Raw genomic sequence first — 18,150 nt, forward strand, 5'->3', positions numbered from 1 at the left:
CCATACTCACAACATGCAGAACCAACATAACATAAAGATCCTGTGTAACAACTGCCATAAACACTACTTTGGACAGACCTGCAGAAAACTAGCAATCCAGATTTACAAACATCAACTAGCAACAAAAGGGCACAACCAACTCTCCCTCATCTTAATACATGCTGACAAGGAGGGCCATCAATTTGACTGGGACAATGTAACCATCCTTGGACAAGCTAACAAGAGACACGGGAATTCCCAGAGACCTGGCTTTCAACCCAGAATGCCATCACAAGCATGTAGAAATAAACGCCACATACAAACCACTGCAGAGAAAAACCAGAAATGACAACACCCACCTTAACAGACCAGATCATATAAATATCTAGTGGAACAGAACAACAATGCTTCATGGAAATCGCACTGTTGATGCATGATGCTTAGCATGGTGACAAAACATCTGCATGACAATCCACCAATTCAGCAAGCAAACCAACAACCACATCCACAACCCGACTACAAATCTTCACAAAACCCTGAAACAAAATCTGATATTGAGATGCATTCCACAATTCCAAAACCTGGTTAAGGCCGCTTAGTGATCCATTATCATCCTGTTGATTTAGAGGTGTTTTGTGCAGTCCTTGCATGGGATTTTGTATACTACATTGGTTTACATAGGATAAACAGGAAGACAGCTAACGATTCGCATCCATGAACACCAACTAGCCATGAAACGACATGACCAGCTATCCTTAGTAGCCACACACTCAGATGACAAGCAACATGAGTTCGCCTGGGACAGCACTACTATTATAGGACAAGCCAAACAGAGAACAGCCAGGGAATTCCTAGAGGCATGGCACTCATCCACAGATTCAATCAATAAGCACATTGACCTGGACCCAATATACCGGCCACTGCAGCGGACAGCTAGAACTGACAACCGGAAGTGGCAGATACAAATCACTATAAATACCGGAGGAAACATCACAGAAGCACTTCACAGGAGGCTCCCAAACACTGAGGATGTCACATAGACAGGGAATGAAACGTCTGCAACACAAATTCCCAGCTCGGCGAATAGTTTATGAAGCCTACATACTTTTTATGATGAGGATGGTTAGGATAATGATGATGGTGTGGTTGAGGAGATGGTAGGTAATGATAAAATATTGGGAAGAAAGTGAGGTCTGCAGATGCTGGAGATCAGAGCTGAAAATGTGTTGCTAGAAAAGCGCAGGTCAGGCAGCATCCAGAGAACAGGAGAATCGACGTTTCGGGCATAAGCCGATTCTCCTGTTCCCTGGATGCTGCCTGACCTGCTGCGCTTTTCCAGCAACACATAAAACATTGGGAGTCAACCTAGCAATTCAGGGTGACTACCAATGGTTTTAACCAAAGCAGGTAATGAAAGAGAAAGATGAGGATCTCTCCAAGCTAAGAAGTGCAGGAACACCTGCTCCCTTTTCGAATCCTACAGCAGGACTAGCAAGGTTTTTGGCAGATGTCAAATTTGGACTGTAAAGAGTCCAGCATGACCATATAAAGCAGAGATAAATGACACTTCGGTATCTCTCATGTTCAATTCAGTGCATAGAAGACATGTACTATCATCCAGATATCCTAGGCACAGAACAGAAGGACGTCCACTAGCCCTGTACAAGTTCATGAATAAATTTAAGAGGTGGATGTTTCCTAATAAGTGGAAGCAACAGCAAGGAAAATATACAGATGTGCAGTGACCTACAACTGATCTACACTGGAGAAGGAATCAGACTTGTGGTAAGAAAGGGTCTCCAAAGCCCTCAAAAATTGGTGAAGTACATAGGATTAGAATATTAGAACTTTATGGTTGGTGGATTCACACAACCGTAGGTTGTAGATACAAAGGTAAATGTCAAACATATGATTAATGAGAAAATGGGGATTTGAAACTGCAGCTGATGGAAGGTATTACATAGAACACGCACTTACGATATTATACTCAACCTACAGATATTTCATTGCACATAGCAAAGCAGTTGCTACTCAGGCTCTGCATCTCTCACTGGTAGAAAGATCAGTATCACATGAGGTCATGTGGTGCTTAGGAAAATGTGGTGGCAATAGGCTCTGAATATTATGTACATACTGCTCACCATGCAGACATCAACTGTAAGAAGCACCTAATATCTAATCATGTAGCAAAGACTAAAACATGCAATTTAATTGGGCGGCACGGTGGTTAGCACCCAGGTTCAATTCCTGCCTTGGGCAACTGCCTGTGTGGAGTTTGCACATTCTCCCGGGTGCTCCGGTTTCCTCCCACAGTCCAAAGATGTGCAGGTTAGGTGAATTGGCCATGCTAAATTGCCCGTAGTGTTAGGTGAAACGGTAAATGCAGGGGAATGGGTTTGGGTGGGTTGCTCTTCGGAGGGTCGGTGTGGACTTGTTGGGCCAAAGGGCCTGTTTCCACACTGTAAGTAATCTAATCTAATCTAAAATCATTGTCCTCATTGGTAGACAGGCTGGACATTTGGCACTTGGATTGAAAGTTCAGAACTAAACCAAGTTCAACTAGTATAGCCATCTGATCCCTGAACCACTTGCATCCAAATGTCAGCTGAATTTGAAAATGGTTCAAAATTTAATTTTAGGATTTCAGGTGGTTCAATGGTTGCAGTTTAATTACAACTGGCAACTCTGTGAAGGGACAGGTTACTTACTAGAGACGGTGCTATACTATGGCAAAGTTGGATTTAGTGGAATCAACTACATAATCCCCACTGGAGCGGCACGGTGGCTAGTACTGCTGCCTCACAGCGTTAGGGACAGGTTTGATTCCAGCCTTGGGCAGACTGTCTGTGTGGAGTTTGCACATTCTATGTCTGCATGGATTTCCTCCCACAGTCCAAAGATGTGCAGATCAGGTGATCTGGCCATGCTAAATTTCCCATAGTATTAGGCGCGGTAGTCAGAGGGAAGTGGTCTGGGTGGGATACTCTTTGGAGGGTCGGTGTGGACTTGTTGGGCCGAATGGCCTGTTTCCACACTGTAGAGAATCTAATCATGCAAAAATCAAAAATGTTTTGCAGAAAAATTAAGTAAAATTAACTAGACTTTTATGTAAGTAATTCAACCCTTTTCAAGGCACTTAGAATTGCAATAGATCTTGGCTTTCCCAGAAATGCTCACATCCTAAGAAATAACAGAATGAAAAGTATAATCTAAATCTTCAATTTCTATTGCAGCTCAAACTTAGAACTTTAAAATGGACCACAGTTTGCTACTGAACCATAAAATGTTTCAACTTAAATGTTTCAAATGAACTCAAAGTAGAGTATCCAGATCTTATGCCTTTTTAAGTTATAATTACTCATAAAAGTGTGATCAAGATATTTCAATATCAATTGCATTTACGTAGTAGCTTTAAGTTCCAAAAATCTTTCAATGAGCATCATTAACCAGAAGTTGACATCAAGCCAAAGGAAGATATATTTGGATGGATGACTAAAATGAGTATCCTTGAAGAAAAAACTAAAAGGAACAAAGATATGGAGAGGGAATTTCACAATTTACAGCCAGGACTTCCAACGATGGGATGAAGGAAACAGAGGGGGTAAGAGGCTAGAATTGAAAAACATAATGCATTTAGAAGGTAGCAATGCTGAAAAAGAGGTTCCAGAGATAGGACTATGAAGCCATGGAAGAATTTGAATGTCAGGATAGGAACTATAAACTTGATCTGTTTAGCAAACCTGCAACGAATGTATGCTAGTGTGCATAAGGGGTTTAAGTAAAAGGAACTGGATGAAAATGATGACACTGGAAACTGAGTTTTGGAATGTTGGTGAATAGTGGAACAACCAGGAAGGACAACATCTGAATAGTGAAGTTTGAGATAACATCCATTGGATTAAAGATTTCAGCAGCAGATGGGCTGAGGGCAAGGGCACAGTTGGGCAATGTTGCAGAGGTGGTCTTTGTGATGGAAATGGTAATTTCAAGTCATTGTAACAGTATTTTCTCTTTGGTCATCCAACCATCATGACATTTCTGCTAAATCAATTTTCTACTCTGTTAAAATTGCCACATGACAGCGAATTTGAACACACATGGCACATATATGTTATAGTCAGATTTGGTGTGAACACATTAAATATTATGCAATGCCTTGCCCTTTTTACTAAAATAACCCACTTCAAAAACAACTTATGTGAAAAATTAACTTGATAAATTGACATAAACCATGGTTATATACATAAAATATTGTGTAAAAATTATGTGTGTCAAATGTTGATATCTACGTACTCTTTCTGATTAGATTTTTTTTCCCACCTCATTACCTTATCATTTCTAGCTCTGGATAATCCCACTTTAAATTTCTCTCATCTATATCTATTTTCTGTTTTTCTTATCTTCTGTGATTCATCTCCTACATCCACAATCACATTTAATTATACTCCCAACCATCATGCGAGCTGATATAGTGGATGGGTTACTTTCCTCAGACACCATTCTGTCCCTTCTAAAACCACTGTAAGTACAACCTCCTCAACAAAACAATGTATGATCAATCTAACTACTGAGCCATCTCTCTAATTTCATTGAACACAGCCTCTCAGTTTCAGTCATCTCTCTAAAAATCTGACTTCTATACAGTTATTATTGGTCAATGGCAGCAGTGATGTCTACTGTGCCTGTGGCAGTCAGGTGTTATCACAACTGAAACATCTTAAACTTCCAATGATATTTGATTTTGTCAACCAAAGTCATAATCCATCATCACTTTGACAGACTCCATGCCGACTAAGTAGATCTCCAGCACTGGTTTTTCTTTGAACTTCCAAATTGTCACGCTAAGTCTGCGGTGATTCATTCTCAAGACACTCTTCCTGTTCATCTACATGCTGCCCCTCAGTATTATTCAAAAAGTATGGAGTCCACTTCCAGGTCCATGCTGATGACATCCAACTTTACTTTTCCACCAACTCTCTCAAACCAGCAGTTTCATGTTGTCAAATAGTCTATGCAATAACAAGGAGTCACAACCTGTTCAACTTGCCAAAAACTAAAGCCACCATCATTGCCAATCACCTTTAACACTGCTTTCTTACATGTTCAGTTTTGTCAAACTGTGCTTTGAAACAATGTATTTTATCCATTACCAAACTGGCTCATTTTCTTTACTGCAGCATTGCCATCAATGAAATAGATATTTAGAATTTTGTCATCTCTAGACTCAATTACTCTAATCTGTTCTTTGATGATCTTTCATAGTTGATTCTACAACATTGTTTTGATTTATTTGTGGATATGAGTATTGCTAGAATGCTTGAATGAATTGCTCATCCCCGGTGTTTGAGAAGGTGCAGTGGACTGTCTTACTGAATGACTCAGCCAATTCATAGAACAGTTTGGAGCTAACTACAATGATATAGGCTGGACTCACATATAAACCAGACTATGTAAAGGTGGCAGATTTATTTCTCGCAAGACATTAATGAATCAGTTTACAATATTGCAATGGCTTAATGTTCAACACAATTCATACTAGGTTTTTATTATAGATTTTCTTTAATTAACTGAATTCAATTCATTAATTGCCATGGTGAGATTTGAACTAACTTCTTCAGATTATTACTCCAGAGTTTGGATTACTTGTCCAGTAACAACTTTATATGGTACCATATTTACAGACTTTTCCAAATGTATCTACTATTATCCCATACTGTGTATCAGCCTGCCCAAAACTTAGTCATGACTGAAACACTTAGGTCAGAAATCCCAGTCTCTACTGCAGTTATGGCAAACAAAAACCCAAGAGAAAATTTTTCAACTACTATTTCCAGTAGCAATTATGACTTTAAACCATGGAAGTGCAAAAGTATTTCAACTTTCTATATAAATGTGTAATAACTATAACTTACCAAAACTGCTAGTGGAAGTGGTATAAAGCCCATTCTTCTGGAAACTGTATCACTATAATCTGTATATGCCTGTAAAGAAAATTGTTCAATGTTCACCATCAAATAGACCTTAACAAAATAATAAAGTGATCAAGTAATGAAGTCAGCTAACTGGTGAATTGTGAAAATTCCCTAATATTTAGGTGCAGCAACCATTCTAAAGAAATGCATTAACTTGATAGAATAAGTAACATAATCAATCTAACCACAAAGGTAACTGAATTATGCATTATTTGATGATAGTTTGATCTACACAAAGAGGTGACAATAAGTTATAGTTTAGCAAGAGAACCAAATAATTGGACAACAAAGCTGAAGCTAAAAAGGTCCACTGATAGGAGGGAAGAAATAGCTTAGTATTCCTTGAAGCATAAACTGCTTAATTTAAACAATAAGCATATCAGCATTTATTGCCTGTTTAACAGGATGCTTCTAGAGTTTGCACAACTTGCCAGAATTAAGCACATGGGAAAGTAGACCACTAATTTTTAACCTCAAAAATAAACTTTAATGATACTGACTTTTACAGATATTCTCAAAAGTGAAGTAATGATTGCTGCCCTAATGGACATCACTTTGATCTCACAGGGCATTCCATACAATTCAGTGTACTTAGCAATTGTTGATGTTTAGCTTGTTTTTCTATTCAATGGTGCATTGCTGGCTGCGACATTATTTATTGCCCAATCTTACTTGCCCTTGAGAAGGCAATGGCGTTCTGCCTTGTTAAATTGCTGTAATCCATTTGATGTAGGTACACCTTTAATGCCATGAGGGAGTGTGTTTCAGGATTTGACCCAATGACACTAAAGGAATAGAGATTCCTGTCAAAGTCTGAATGGTGAATGACTTGGAGCAGATTTTATTGCACCTACAAGTGCTATCCTTTGGCAGCCATTAGGCACAAAACAGAGGCAAATAAGAATTCTATTTTCATTTATGCTAACCAACCCTTTGGGAATGTACTTGATTATTTCATGCAGAGATTACTGAGATTGGGAACTTAAATCTGTAAAGATACACCACTATTTTGTTGCATTATACATTTGTACTCTTATATCAATGGTATTCCCAAAATGCCTGTTCCTTTCTTTTATAAAAATTTCATGAGCCCAAGTTTACCATACTTGTTATGTCACTTAGGTGGAAATAATCTTTTGTCAACTTATTAACAGGGCCAAGTTCAAAGGATTATGTCTGAACCTTTTTAGTCACACCTGACAAATGCTGTTTTAAAACAACTTCCAATTAAATGCTGAGGGGCTATGGAATATACCACTGGTGTCAGTGATTCCAGCAGACACTATGGAATACTATGCAAAGACCTTTTAATCATTGAGAAGAAATGTTGCTTTGGGCCCCCATTTGGAAAGTCTCCAACTCCGCAGCACCCCAATGTCTCCCAATGTTTTGTATAAATTTAATTGATTCTTCATCCTTGTACTTTACGTTTTTATAAAAGCTAAAATGCCCATTGGCTTCTTTTATGATCCATTTGTATTCACATTTTCAAAGTACAGGTATTTGGATTTCTAGTTCCTAGAGTTTTCATAAATGTCAATATTTTCATTTTATTTTCCATAACTACATCAAAATGTACTGATAACTTTGGTGATCTAGGAAAGCACTTGAATCCTAGATGAACTTTCAAAGGCTTTCTCAATTTTAATCAAACTTTATCTTGTTTAACTGAACAAAATTATTTTAATACTTTTTTTTGCACTTTTTGTAGTTCTAAGTTTTACCTCATTTGATTAATGGTTTGTAGTGGACATTAGAAAATACATTATTGCTATTTCCATTTCTTAACTGTTAGGCTGTACAGGTTTGTGTACATTGCTTGGAACTAAATACATGAGTACTGCTGGAGCGTCATCTTTGAAAGTTATTATAGCTGAAGTTGCTCTGAGGGAAGAGTAAAGGAGGGACATACAAATGGTTGCAGCTGACCCATTTGGTTGTAGGATTTAAAAAAAAACGTTTGCTTGTGCACATGAGGAATTTACATACAACATTTGAGGTAAATTTTTGATCTTCCACATAGTGGACTGGTGTAGGCAAGGTTTCCTCATTATTTCATATTAGATCTGAATCACCGCACAAAGTTACAGGCTAGAATCACATGGCAATATTGCTCAGTGAATGTTTCATTGGATCTTTCTGCACAAACACAAACCAACTAAAAGGTGGAGAAATTTGCTGACTCCAGTCTGGCTGTTCTTAATGTAATTCCTCAGCCTGAAAATTACAGGATTAGATAATACGGTTCACAATTTATTCTTTTTAAAATCAGCAAATAACATTGTACTTCCATTGTACTTTTTATTGTTTTTAAAACAGCTTAAATCAGCCTGATATGTAGGATTTCATAATGTGAAATGAGCAAAACTGGTTCTTGAAACACAATTTCCAATATAAGTTGTTCCTTTAAATTTTCATTTTGGAGAAAAATGGCAAATATGAATTGGATAAAATATTTTAATAAAATAATAGACAAGAAATTGTATTTTTATACTTACATTTTTTTGGCGGCTACTGACCAAGTCATATGCAAGACTAGCTCTATATTCACTGTATACCTATGTATAGGAAAAAGCAGAGCTACATTAGCAAGGTGCCAACAATATGCATACTTAAAATCTGGCATTCTCTTTTTTTTAAAGCAGATACCGTGCTCTATGCATATTTAAAATTGCTGTTTGAAAGTTGAGAGAGAGAACAGAGAACTGAAGGAGAGTTCTACTAGACTTAAAATGTTAATTGTTTGTCCCTGCACAAATGCTGACAGGTCTGCTAAGTTTCACCATCATTCTATGTTTGTTGCTCCTCCTTGAGCCAGGTCTGTTACTGCCAGAACATCACACTTGCACATGGTAGTCTGCACCAATGTCTACATGCATTTATGTACATCCACAGTAACCCTGATTTAAAATTAATTTCTTTCTCCCTTAATCCCATTTAACCTATTAACTTGCAATTATCTAAGCCAATACCAGTTGCATCTCGAAGCATTTTGTAAATCCTCATATTCTCCATTGGGCCAAATGGACCATCACCTCTGGCTGTTCAGCCACCCTGTTGAATGATGTCCTGCAACCACCTATTACAATATGACATCAGGGAGGCAACATAACATTCTGGAGTCGCATCTATGATCACCACACAGAATAGGTGTGGTGCAAAGGGATGGCAAGAGAAGGGAGAGATATTGCTTCAGGAGTGACAAAGTGAAGGAGAGGTGTTGCTTCAGGAGGTGTCAGGGAAGGTAGGCTCAAGGAGAGGGGTCGTGAGTCAGTTTAATAGTTATCCATGTTTTTAATCTGTAAGCTTGATGGTTATCTAGGCAAGTGTGGTGGTGGAAAAGCACAGCAAGTCAGGCAGCATCCGAAGAGCAGGAAAATCAACATTTTGGGCAAAAGGGGTTTTGCCCGAAACGTCAATTTTCCTGCTCCTCGGATGCTGCCTGACCGGCTGTGCTTTTCCAGCACCACACTCTTGACTCTAATCTCTAGCATCTGCAGTACTCACTTTCATAAAGTTATCTAGGAAAAGTTATTGCTAGTCAGAATCCTCCACATTTTCGGACTTTAGACTCATTTAGTGGGTTCCAGATGCCAGGTTAGTGTCCACTTGAAAATTCAACTTTCTGGACAACTCCCACAGAATCAGCAGGAATTAGTATTGCACACAGTCCCAACACCCAGCTCCAGTCTACGCTGCTCCAACAACTCCCTGGCCAATATGTTAGTATTGAAATGCTTTGGGACACTGAATGAACTCAAACAATATGATAGCATTACAAATTCTATTATATATAATAATAATTACCTACATACTCACATCAGCTGTAATGTCATTAAACTTTGTAATAAAAGCATGTTTAACTACATCCACAGCTATTTCAGATGCTATTACCATGCAAACGTCTGGAAACAACACCCAGAGATGATCTGAAAATGAGAAATAAAATCTGAGAGTTACTGAAATAATTCTCCAGCTTCAGTATAATTAATTTTGTATTTATATATTTGCAGTTAACTAAAACAATCTCCTACCAAATTTTATCCATTCAAAAATACTCTGTTACTTTTGAGGATATTTTAGGCTACAGGAGTTCCTGTTGTTTTGCTTACCATTCCATCTCTCCATGTTTCACCTTCACTCTTAATTCTAGGGAGTTAGAATAGCAAAAGATCTGTCTATCTTCAAAACTAAATAAATTACTTTCTTGTATTGTTTATTGATAGGTCCTTGAATACAGTATAGTTCTCATCAGTAACAATTACTTTCAAAACTCAAACATACAGTCACAGACAACTTCCAAGCAGTCAGTGTGCAATGCACTTTACCGTTGTCAAAAAAGCATTTCAGCATAATTAATTAGAACTTCAAGTAAAGGTATTTAAACATCTTTGTAAATCAATAAACTTGATATATCTGTGGTGCGTCATTCCTTAATTTGCTTAATTTAGCAAACTTTCACACAGATAAGGAAAAGAAAAATAAGGGAGAAAATAGAGCATTCTTTTAGAAGACATTCCTACAGTGCATTAGAGTGATTACATGTTGAATATACTTCACTGACTGTAAGAATTGGAAATCTCCTGAAAGGATCTTTAGAAATTCAAGTTATTTATGTTTTGTGTTACTATGCAATATGAGTTCAATGCATGCAAGTAAAAATTGTTTTCCAAGTGAAGCACAGCAAATAAAATTTGACTTTTCCCTGGTTTTCAGTAAATACAGTTACCACGGAAACCACTAAATCATGTGATCTGCTCCAATACCATGGTGACAGCATTTAAGATTCCAGAAAGCTTATAGGTCTGTTTGGAGTTTGTGAAGAAATCATTTTCAAAAATTAAATATCCAATTACTCCATAGACAGTAGGCAGTTGGGGTATATAAACGTTGGTGATACACTGCACTAAAAGTTTAAGACATTAGGGATTCAACGGGGATTTCCAATGGCAGGAAATCCAATAACATTATTTCATTCTCCATGAACTTTGGGATAACATCAATAATCATCTTTTAAAAAATTAGAACACACTTATGGCTCAGGTTTGAAACCTGTCTTGAGGCGTCCTGGATGTGTTAAAAGAATATTTATAAAATAAATCTAAACACAAATACTTAAGGAAAGCTAAGTGAATTGTGAATGCACCGTGTGTCAATCTTATGGAGAATAATAATTGCCTATTCCGTCACCAAGTGGTCACATGGAAGAGGCCTTATTGTTCCAATCAGTTTGGAAACTGTCAACTTACACATCATCATAACAATACAAAGCAATAATTTCATTGTCAGATGAAAATAAGTTAATTCCACAGAAGTTATAATAATGTTAGTTAAGGTTCAATTGGCAGCAGTCTTTCCTTGAATCAGAAGGTTGAGGGCTCAAATCACGCTTGAAATGTTAAACTTTATGCTCCAGTGCAATATTGCACAAGTACACTGTTACAAATGCCATCTTTCAGATGAGATATTAAACTATCTTTCCCTGACTTTCCTCTCAGTTAGCTATAAACAAATTTGCAGCACAATCTTGAAAAGTGGCAGGGAACTTACCAATGGTGGCCTGGTCAAAATTAATTCCTCAATAAATATTACAAACAGATTATTTGGGCAATATTTTACTGCTTGTGGGTGCAAAGTACTTCATTGGCTGTAAAGCACTGCAGTATCAGCTGTGGTTGTGAAAGTCACTACCATAAATACAAGTCTTGCTTTCTTACTCATGGCATTTAACGATTAATTCAAACACGAATTAATCTGGAGCTCATACCAACACAAATGTATTTAATCTTTCGTGGCAATTCTGGACAAATTACTGTTTTATTGTACAAATAAATCTGTTCAACGGAAATTCACTTTAGACCCAAACCATGCAAGATACGTAGATATAGTTACATACTACATGACATACTAAGACAATAAAACTTAATGAACTAGAGAAATAAATTACAAGTGCATATTAAAATTAATGTAAGAAATCTTGGATATGAAGGAAGTGGACAACTTAAATTAATGGGGTGAATTTCTATAGTGACTCTCCTGGTCATTTTGAGAAACTTGAAAAGAGCGACAGAAAAAGTAACATGGTTTCTGCAGCTCCTCAGTAGTCACAAGAGTGGATGATGTGAACTCCCACATGATCAAATCCCCAGAAATATTGTGAGAGAAATTCAGGATATGTATGGGCAAATTTGCTCTGTTCAACTTCAATTTAGTCTATTCAAGTAAGACAAAATGCTATTGAAAATTGATTCACTTTAAATGAAAAATACTGAAAATAAACTAAGCAATTCAAATCACAACTAAACTACGGCTGAATATCATTAGATAGAAGCACATATTATTCTGCAAATTAGAATAGACCTGAGAAAACTGAAATTAACTGCAAGGAATTTATACCTGGGTTCCACGAAAACTGTTCCATGTTCCTCAAACAAACAATCAGCAGAAGGACATAGTTGTTAAACCTCTCTCTGATATCTGCAAAAGATTTTTTTCTTACATTATATGACAAAGCAAAAGACACCTAGAAATTATTCTATATAAAACTTGCATGATATAATAATTGTATCTTTTTATCATGACATTCTAAGCACTCTTTTTTTTAATAGCAAATAACAATTCATAGCATCTCCAACATAAAATCACATGGAGTACAGAAACTTTTGAAAAAATAATTGTAGAGATGTTGTACAAGTTATCCCATATATTATCATCATTTTATTTTCTACTGCACCAATGCCTTTAAAAGTCTAAATGACTGACATGGTTTGAAGCACTATAAGAACAAACTGCACTGTTTAATAAATGCTAGTCTTAAAAGTACATGAAAGTCTATTCCAAATCAGGCCACATACAACTGATAGCAACAGAAATTTGAGAGTTCACTGCAAACAACTAGAAAGTTATACATCTACCATAGCATTTCTGATAGAGCTTAAAATGAAAATGCTTTGGTAATTAAGAGACAATATACCTATTTGTAAATCTGATATTTACCGCAGATGATTAGATAAAACATATAGGTCTCCAAATGATGTTTGCACACTGCTCATGAGAACTACGCAATGCCCTAATTTCAACTGCATGTTGCTTGCCCTTCGCAGCATTTTCTTAGCAGAACTATTTGTTCTACCCAACCAGACACTGTATCATACTAAGCCATGACAAAACTGTTGTGACTTCATCAACTCAATTCACTCAGTCTCTCATCATTACTAAACCTATTCTGTATTCATCACTCAATATCAACTTATAGTTAAAAGCAAATTACTGCGGATGCTGGAATCTGAAACCAAAAGAGAAAATGCTGTAAAATCTCAGCAGGTCTGGCAGCATCTGTAAGAGAGAAAAAGAGCCGACGTTTCGAGTCTAACTGACCCTTTGTCAACACTTTGACAAAGGGTCAGTTAGACTCGAAATGTCAGTTTTTTTTCTCTCCTTACCAGGTGCTGCCAGACCTGCTGAGATTTTCCAACATTTTCTCTTTTGGTTTCAACTTATAGTTACCCCTTCCCTACCATTCTTCAATCAGTACTCGTATTCCATATCCCTATCCCTTCCTCTTCCACCATTACTCAATCCAAGATATTTTCTCTTCCCATCACCTGATCAAACTATTCCTTCACTCAATCTTACCCAAACTACTCTGGGCCTCTCAATTTCAACTGGCCATAAACTCAACGTCATCTTTACTCCATTAGCCTAAATCTGCAAGTTGAAACTTTATTGCTGGAACAGCACAGCAGGTCAGGCAGCATCCAGGGAACAGGAGATTCGACGTTTCGGGCACAGGCCCTTCTTCAGGAATGATTCCTGAAGAAGGGCCTGTGCCCGAAACGTCGAATCTCCTGTTCCCTGGATGCTGCCTGACCTGCTGTGCTGTTCCAGCAATAAAGTTTCAACTTTGATCTCCAGCATCTGCAGACTCACTTTCTCCTCCTAAATCTGCAAGACCAGTTCCTTTTCCCTTCAAACTCCTTTCAGATAAGCAAGTTAATTTTAATTCAGTCAGGAGTTTCCCCATTTATAACAGACATTAGGAAAAAGATTTTCTCTCAGAGGGTTGAGGGGTTTGCACATTCTTCCTGGAACAATGGTGGAAGTAGACCCTTTGAATAGTTTTACAATAAAGGTAGACAGATTCTTGTTATGCATGTGTTGACAGGTTAGATGCACGTGGTATGTAGATCTTAGGTTACAATCAGATCAGCTATGATCCTTTTCAATGGCACAGCAAACTTCGACTTCAGGTGCAGGAATAGAGTATGTTAATATGATCACAACTAGCCCTTTATTGGTTTCGGCATTCTATTGATAAGCATAGAGATTTGGTTGAGAGTAGAAATAATGGAATGCAAATTAAAAAGAGTCAAGAATTTCAACAGCAAGGAGAAAGGTCTTCAGGCCAATGTGTCCACATTGATCGTCAAGCACCAATCTATTCTAATCCCATTTTCCAACATTTGGCTCATAGACATGCATGCTATGGTGCTTTCAGGGGCTCATTAAATACTAAAGTATAAGTTAGTTTGACAGGGGTATGGAATACGAATGGAGGTACATTAGGGATGTACACTGACAAGCACCTAGTCGATCTAGAAGGCATTGTGAATACTGCCTAAAGAACAGGCAGCCTGGCAAGACTGGAAGGCTTATATGTTAATGCAAGGTGACTTGTGAGTAAGGCAGATGAGGTGAGAGTGCTGATTAACACATGGGATGTAATATACTTACTATCTCAGCGACATTGTTGAGGGAGGGACAGGACTGGCAGCTCAATATTTCTGTGCATAGAATCCTTAGGAGAAATGGATGGGAGGCTAGGGGTAGGGTGTGGGGATGGGGCCTGTGGTTAAAAGAGGCGGTGTTGCAATATTGATCAAGGAGTTAACTACTGTAGTAAGAGCAGATGATACCTTAGAAGACTGCTCAAATGAGGCCATATGGTAGGACTTAAAACAAAGGAGGACAAAAATGTTGCTGTGGGTGTACTATAGATGGCTGGTCAGGAACGGATAAAAAGGCTGGTATATTGGTAAATCTCAGAGCAGTGTTAGAACAATAGGATAATAATAACAGGAGATTTCAAGTCCCTCATATTAAGCCCACTCTTCAGAATAGACAAGAAGTGGGGATGCTCACTGATGACTGCACGATGTTCAATACTATTCACAACTCCTCAGATACTGAAGTGGTCCATGTTCAAATGCAACAAGATCTGAACAATATAAAGGCTTGAAATGACAAGTGACAAATAGCATTCGTGCCACACAAATGCGAGGCAATGACCATTTCCTGCAAGAGACAATCTAACTACATCCCTTGACATTCAATAGTGTTACTGTCACTGAATCAACATTTGTGGGGGTTACCATTGACCAGACTCTCAACTGGACTCTCCACGAACACAGTGGTTAAAAGAGCAGGTCAGAGACTAAGAATTCTGCAGTGAGTAACTCACCGCCTGATACCCCACAAACCTGTCCCTCATTATCTACACGACACCAGTCCAGACTGGGATGGAACGTTCTCGAATTGCTTTGATGGGTATAGCTCCAAAATACTCAAGAAGCCCAAAACAAAATAGCCTGATTGGCAATCGATCCACCACTTGGTGGTGTAGCAGAAAACATAAGGGACTGTCAAAGAATACAGGAGAATATACATAGACTGGACAGTTGGGCAGAAAAGTGTCAGACGGAGTTCAATCCAGACAAATGAGAGATGATGCATTTAGGCAAGTCTAATTCTAGAGCGAATTATACAATGAACGGAAGACCCTTGGGAAAAGTTGATGGGAAGAGAGATCTGGGAGTGCAAATCAACTGCACCCTGAAAGTTGCTGCACAGGTGGATAGGGTGGTCAAGAAGGCATATGATATGCTTGCCTTCATTGGACGGGGTATTGAGTATAAGAACTGGCAAGTCATGTTAAAATTGTACAAGACATTGGTTCGGCCACATTTAGAATACTGTGTACAGTTCTGGTCGTCACATTACCAAAAGAATGTGAACGGTTTGGAGAGGGTGCAGAGAAAGTTTACGAGGATGTTGCCTGGTATGGAAGGTGCCAACTATTAAGAGAGGTTGAATAGGTTAGGTTTGTTTTCATTAGAAAAAAGGAGATTGAGGGGGGAGACCTGACTGAGGTTTACAAAATCATGAAGGGTATAGACAGGGTGGATGGAGATTAGCTTTTTCCCCAGGGTGGAGGATTCAATAATGAGAGGTCATGCTTTCAAGGTGAGAGGTGAATAGTTTAAGTGGGATACGCGCGGCAAGTACTTCACACAGAGGGTGGTGGGTGTCTGGAATGCATTGCCAGCAGAGGTGGTAGAAACAGGCACAGTAGATTCATTTAAGATGCGTCTGGACAGATGCATGAGCAGGTGGGCAGCAGAGGAGTACAGATGCTTAGGAATTGGGCGACATGTTTAGACAGTAGATTTGGATCGGCTCAGGCTTGGAGGGCTGAAGGGCTTGTTCCTGGGCTGTAAATTTTCTTTGTTCTCACTGACGCACAGTGGCAGCAGCACATACCACTAATAAGATGCATCACAGTGACTCATCACTGTGCTTTCAACACATGTTCCATCCAAGTGAGAGAATACCACTGATCCCATCACCTAAGAGGACATGGGCAACAATGCATGGAAATAACATTAACAGCAAGATCCCCTCCAAATTACACATAGCCCTGCCTTGGAACTATGTAACAAATCCTTCACTGGAAAATAAAAAATTGGAACTCACTTCCTTACATAACTATGGATAAACATACTCAGTAATAGACTTCAGTGGTTTAATAAGGTGGCTCACAATCACTTGCTCAAGGGCAATTAGGAAAGGGCAATAAATGCTGACATTGCCATCTATGCCCACATTACATAAACAAACAAAAGATGTGTTAAAATTGCAGGTTAGAGCTTATCAGTATTATTGGTACTCAGAGCATCAAGTATTAAAAGCATTGGGAGAGAATTATGACTGTGGAATGCCCTCAGGTATTGAATAAGACTCCAGGTTTGATAACAAGAAATATTTTATAAGATAAAGGCTTCTTTTAGCAGTAAACTGGAAAAGCTGATATTACTCAAAATAAAAATGGTTTTCAGTTTAACATACAAATATCAAAGCTTATGGAACTTTAGTAGTAATTATAACAGAGAAAAGTTGCTTTCCAGGTGACTGGAAACTGGTCTGAAGTTGGTTTAGCTCCTTTAAAGTGTTAAGAGCACTGACTCAATTTACAGTTAGGCCTTGTTGATACTGGATTACAGCTTTTTTGTTGGGCAATAGGTTTCCAAAACAGATTAGCTTCAGGTGAAGAACACAGCAGAGTGGAGGTAGGAAATTATGGATTAGACAGAAGAGACTAGCATCGTAAAAATATCAAGATGAAGTAGAGACGACTAAGTCAGAAGTATATGTTCAAAGGTTGATTTTCTTTCCCATTTATTAGTTTTTTTTCTTGTTCTTTCATCACACATGGATACCACCAGCAAGTCCACCATTTCCCTGAACTGAATGGCTGACTAGGCCATTGCAGATAGCAGTACTGAGCCAATAACAATGTTGTGAGTCGCGATTGCTGTATGTTGATTTGGACAAGATTAAGAGGTAAGACATGAGGGAAACGTTCCTGTTACTGATACAATCAATGGCTCTGTCTGATTAACACTTTTGTAAGGCTGACAACAGAATGTTTTTCTCAAAACAAATTTCTGATTGGGTGTTTCTCTCCTCACCTTTTCCATGCTTGACATTGTTATTTTATACTGAAAATGCATTGCTGGAAAAGCGCAGCAGGTCAGGCAGCATCCAAGGAGCAGGAGAATTGACATTTCGAGCATGAGCCCTTCTTTAGGATTCCTGAAGAAGGGCTCATGCCCGAAACGTCGATTCTCCTACTCCTTGGATGCTGCCTGACCTGCTGCGCTTTTCCAGCAACACATTTTCAGCTCTGATCTCTAGCATCTGCAGTCCTCACTTTCTCCATTGTTATTTTATAACTCATTGGCTCTGAATATATGCATAATGTGTGAGGGGCATGGGTAAGACCTTTCAAACCTACCTTTCAGAAGGTTTTGAATCTAAATTTAATGATTCGGGTGCTGGCAGGTGGGACTAGATTTGGTTGGGATATCTGGTCGGCATGGACGGGTTGGACCAAAGGGTCTGTTTCCCTGCAGGTGGCAGG

The 18,150-nt window shown here is 38.3% G+C and overlaps 1 protein-coding gene across 3 annotated transcripts in view; it reads right to left on the reverse strand.

Annotated features, from left to right (window-relative positions):
* Positions 1-18,150, reverse strand: part of LOC122552087 (transmembrane anterior posterior transformation protein 1 homolog) — a 116,898-nt gene that overhangs the window by 32,914 nt on the left and 65,834 nt on the right. For all 3 annotated transcript variants that reach the window (XM_043694615.2, XM_043694614.2, XM_043694617.2), the window contains 4 exons: positions 12,348-12,428; positions 9,771-9,880; positions 8,450-8,509; positions 5,892-5,960 (listed from right to left, as the gene is read on the reverse strand). In XM_043694615.2, coding sequence (XP_043550550.2) covers positions 5,892-5,960; positions 8,450-8,509; positions 9,771-9,880; positions 12,348-12,428 — 320 coding nt within the window. The remainder of the gene's footprint in view (positions 1-5,891; positions 5,961-8,449; positions 8,510-9,770; positions 9,881-12,347; positions 12,429-18,150) is intronic.

The sequence above is a fragment of the Chiloscyllium plagiosum genome, unplaced genomic scaffold, assembly GCF_037043375.1.
Source record: "Chiloscyllium plagiosum isolate Xiang-an unplaced genomic scaffold, Cpla_swu_hap1 HiC_scaffold_1, whole genome shotgun sequence".
Taxonomy (NCBI): domain Eukaryota; kingdom Metazoa; phylum Chordata; class Chondrichthyes; order Orectolobiformes; family Hemiscylliidae; genus Chiloscyllium; species Chiloscyllium plagiosum.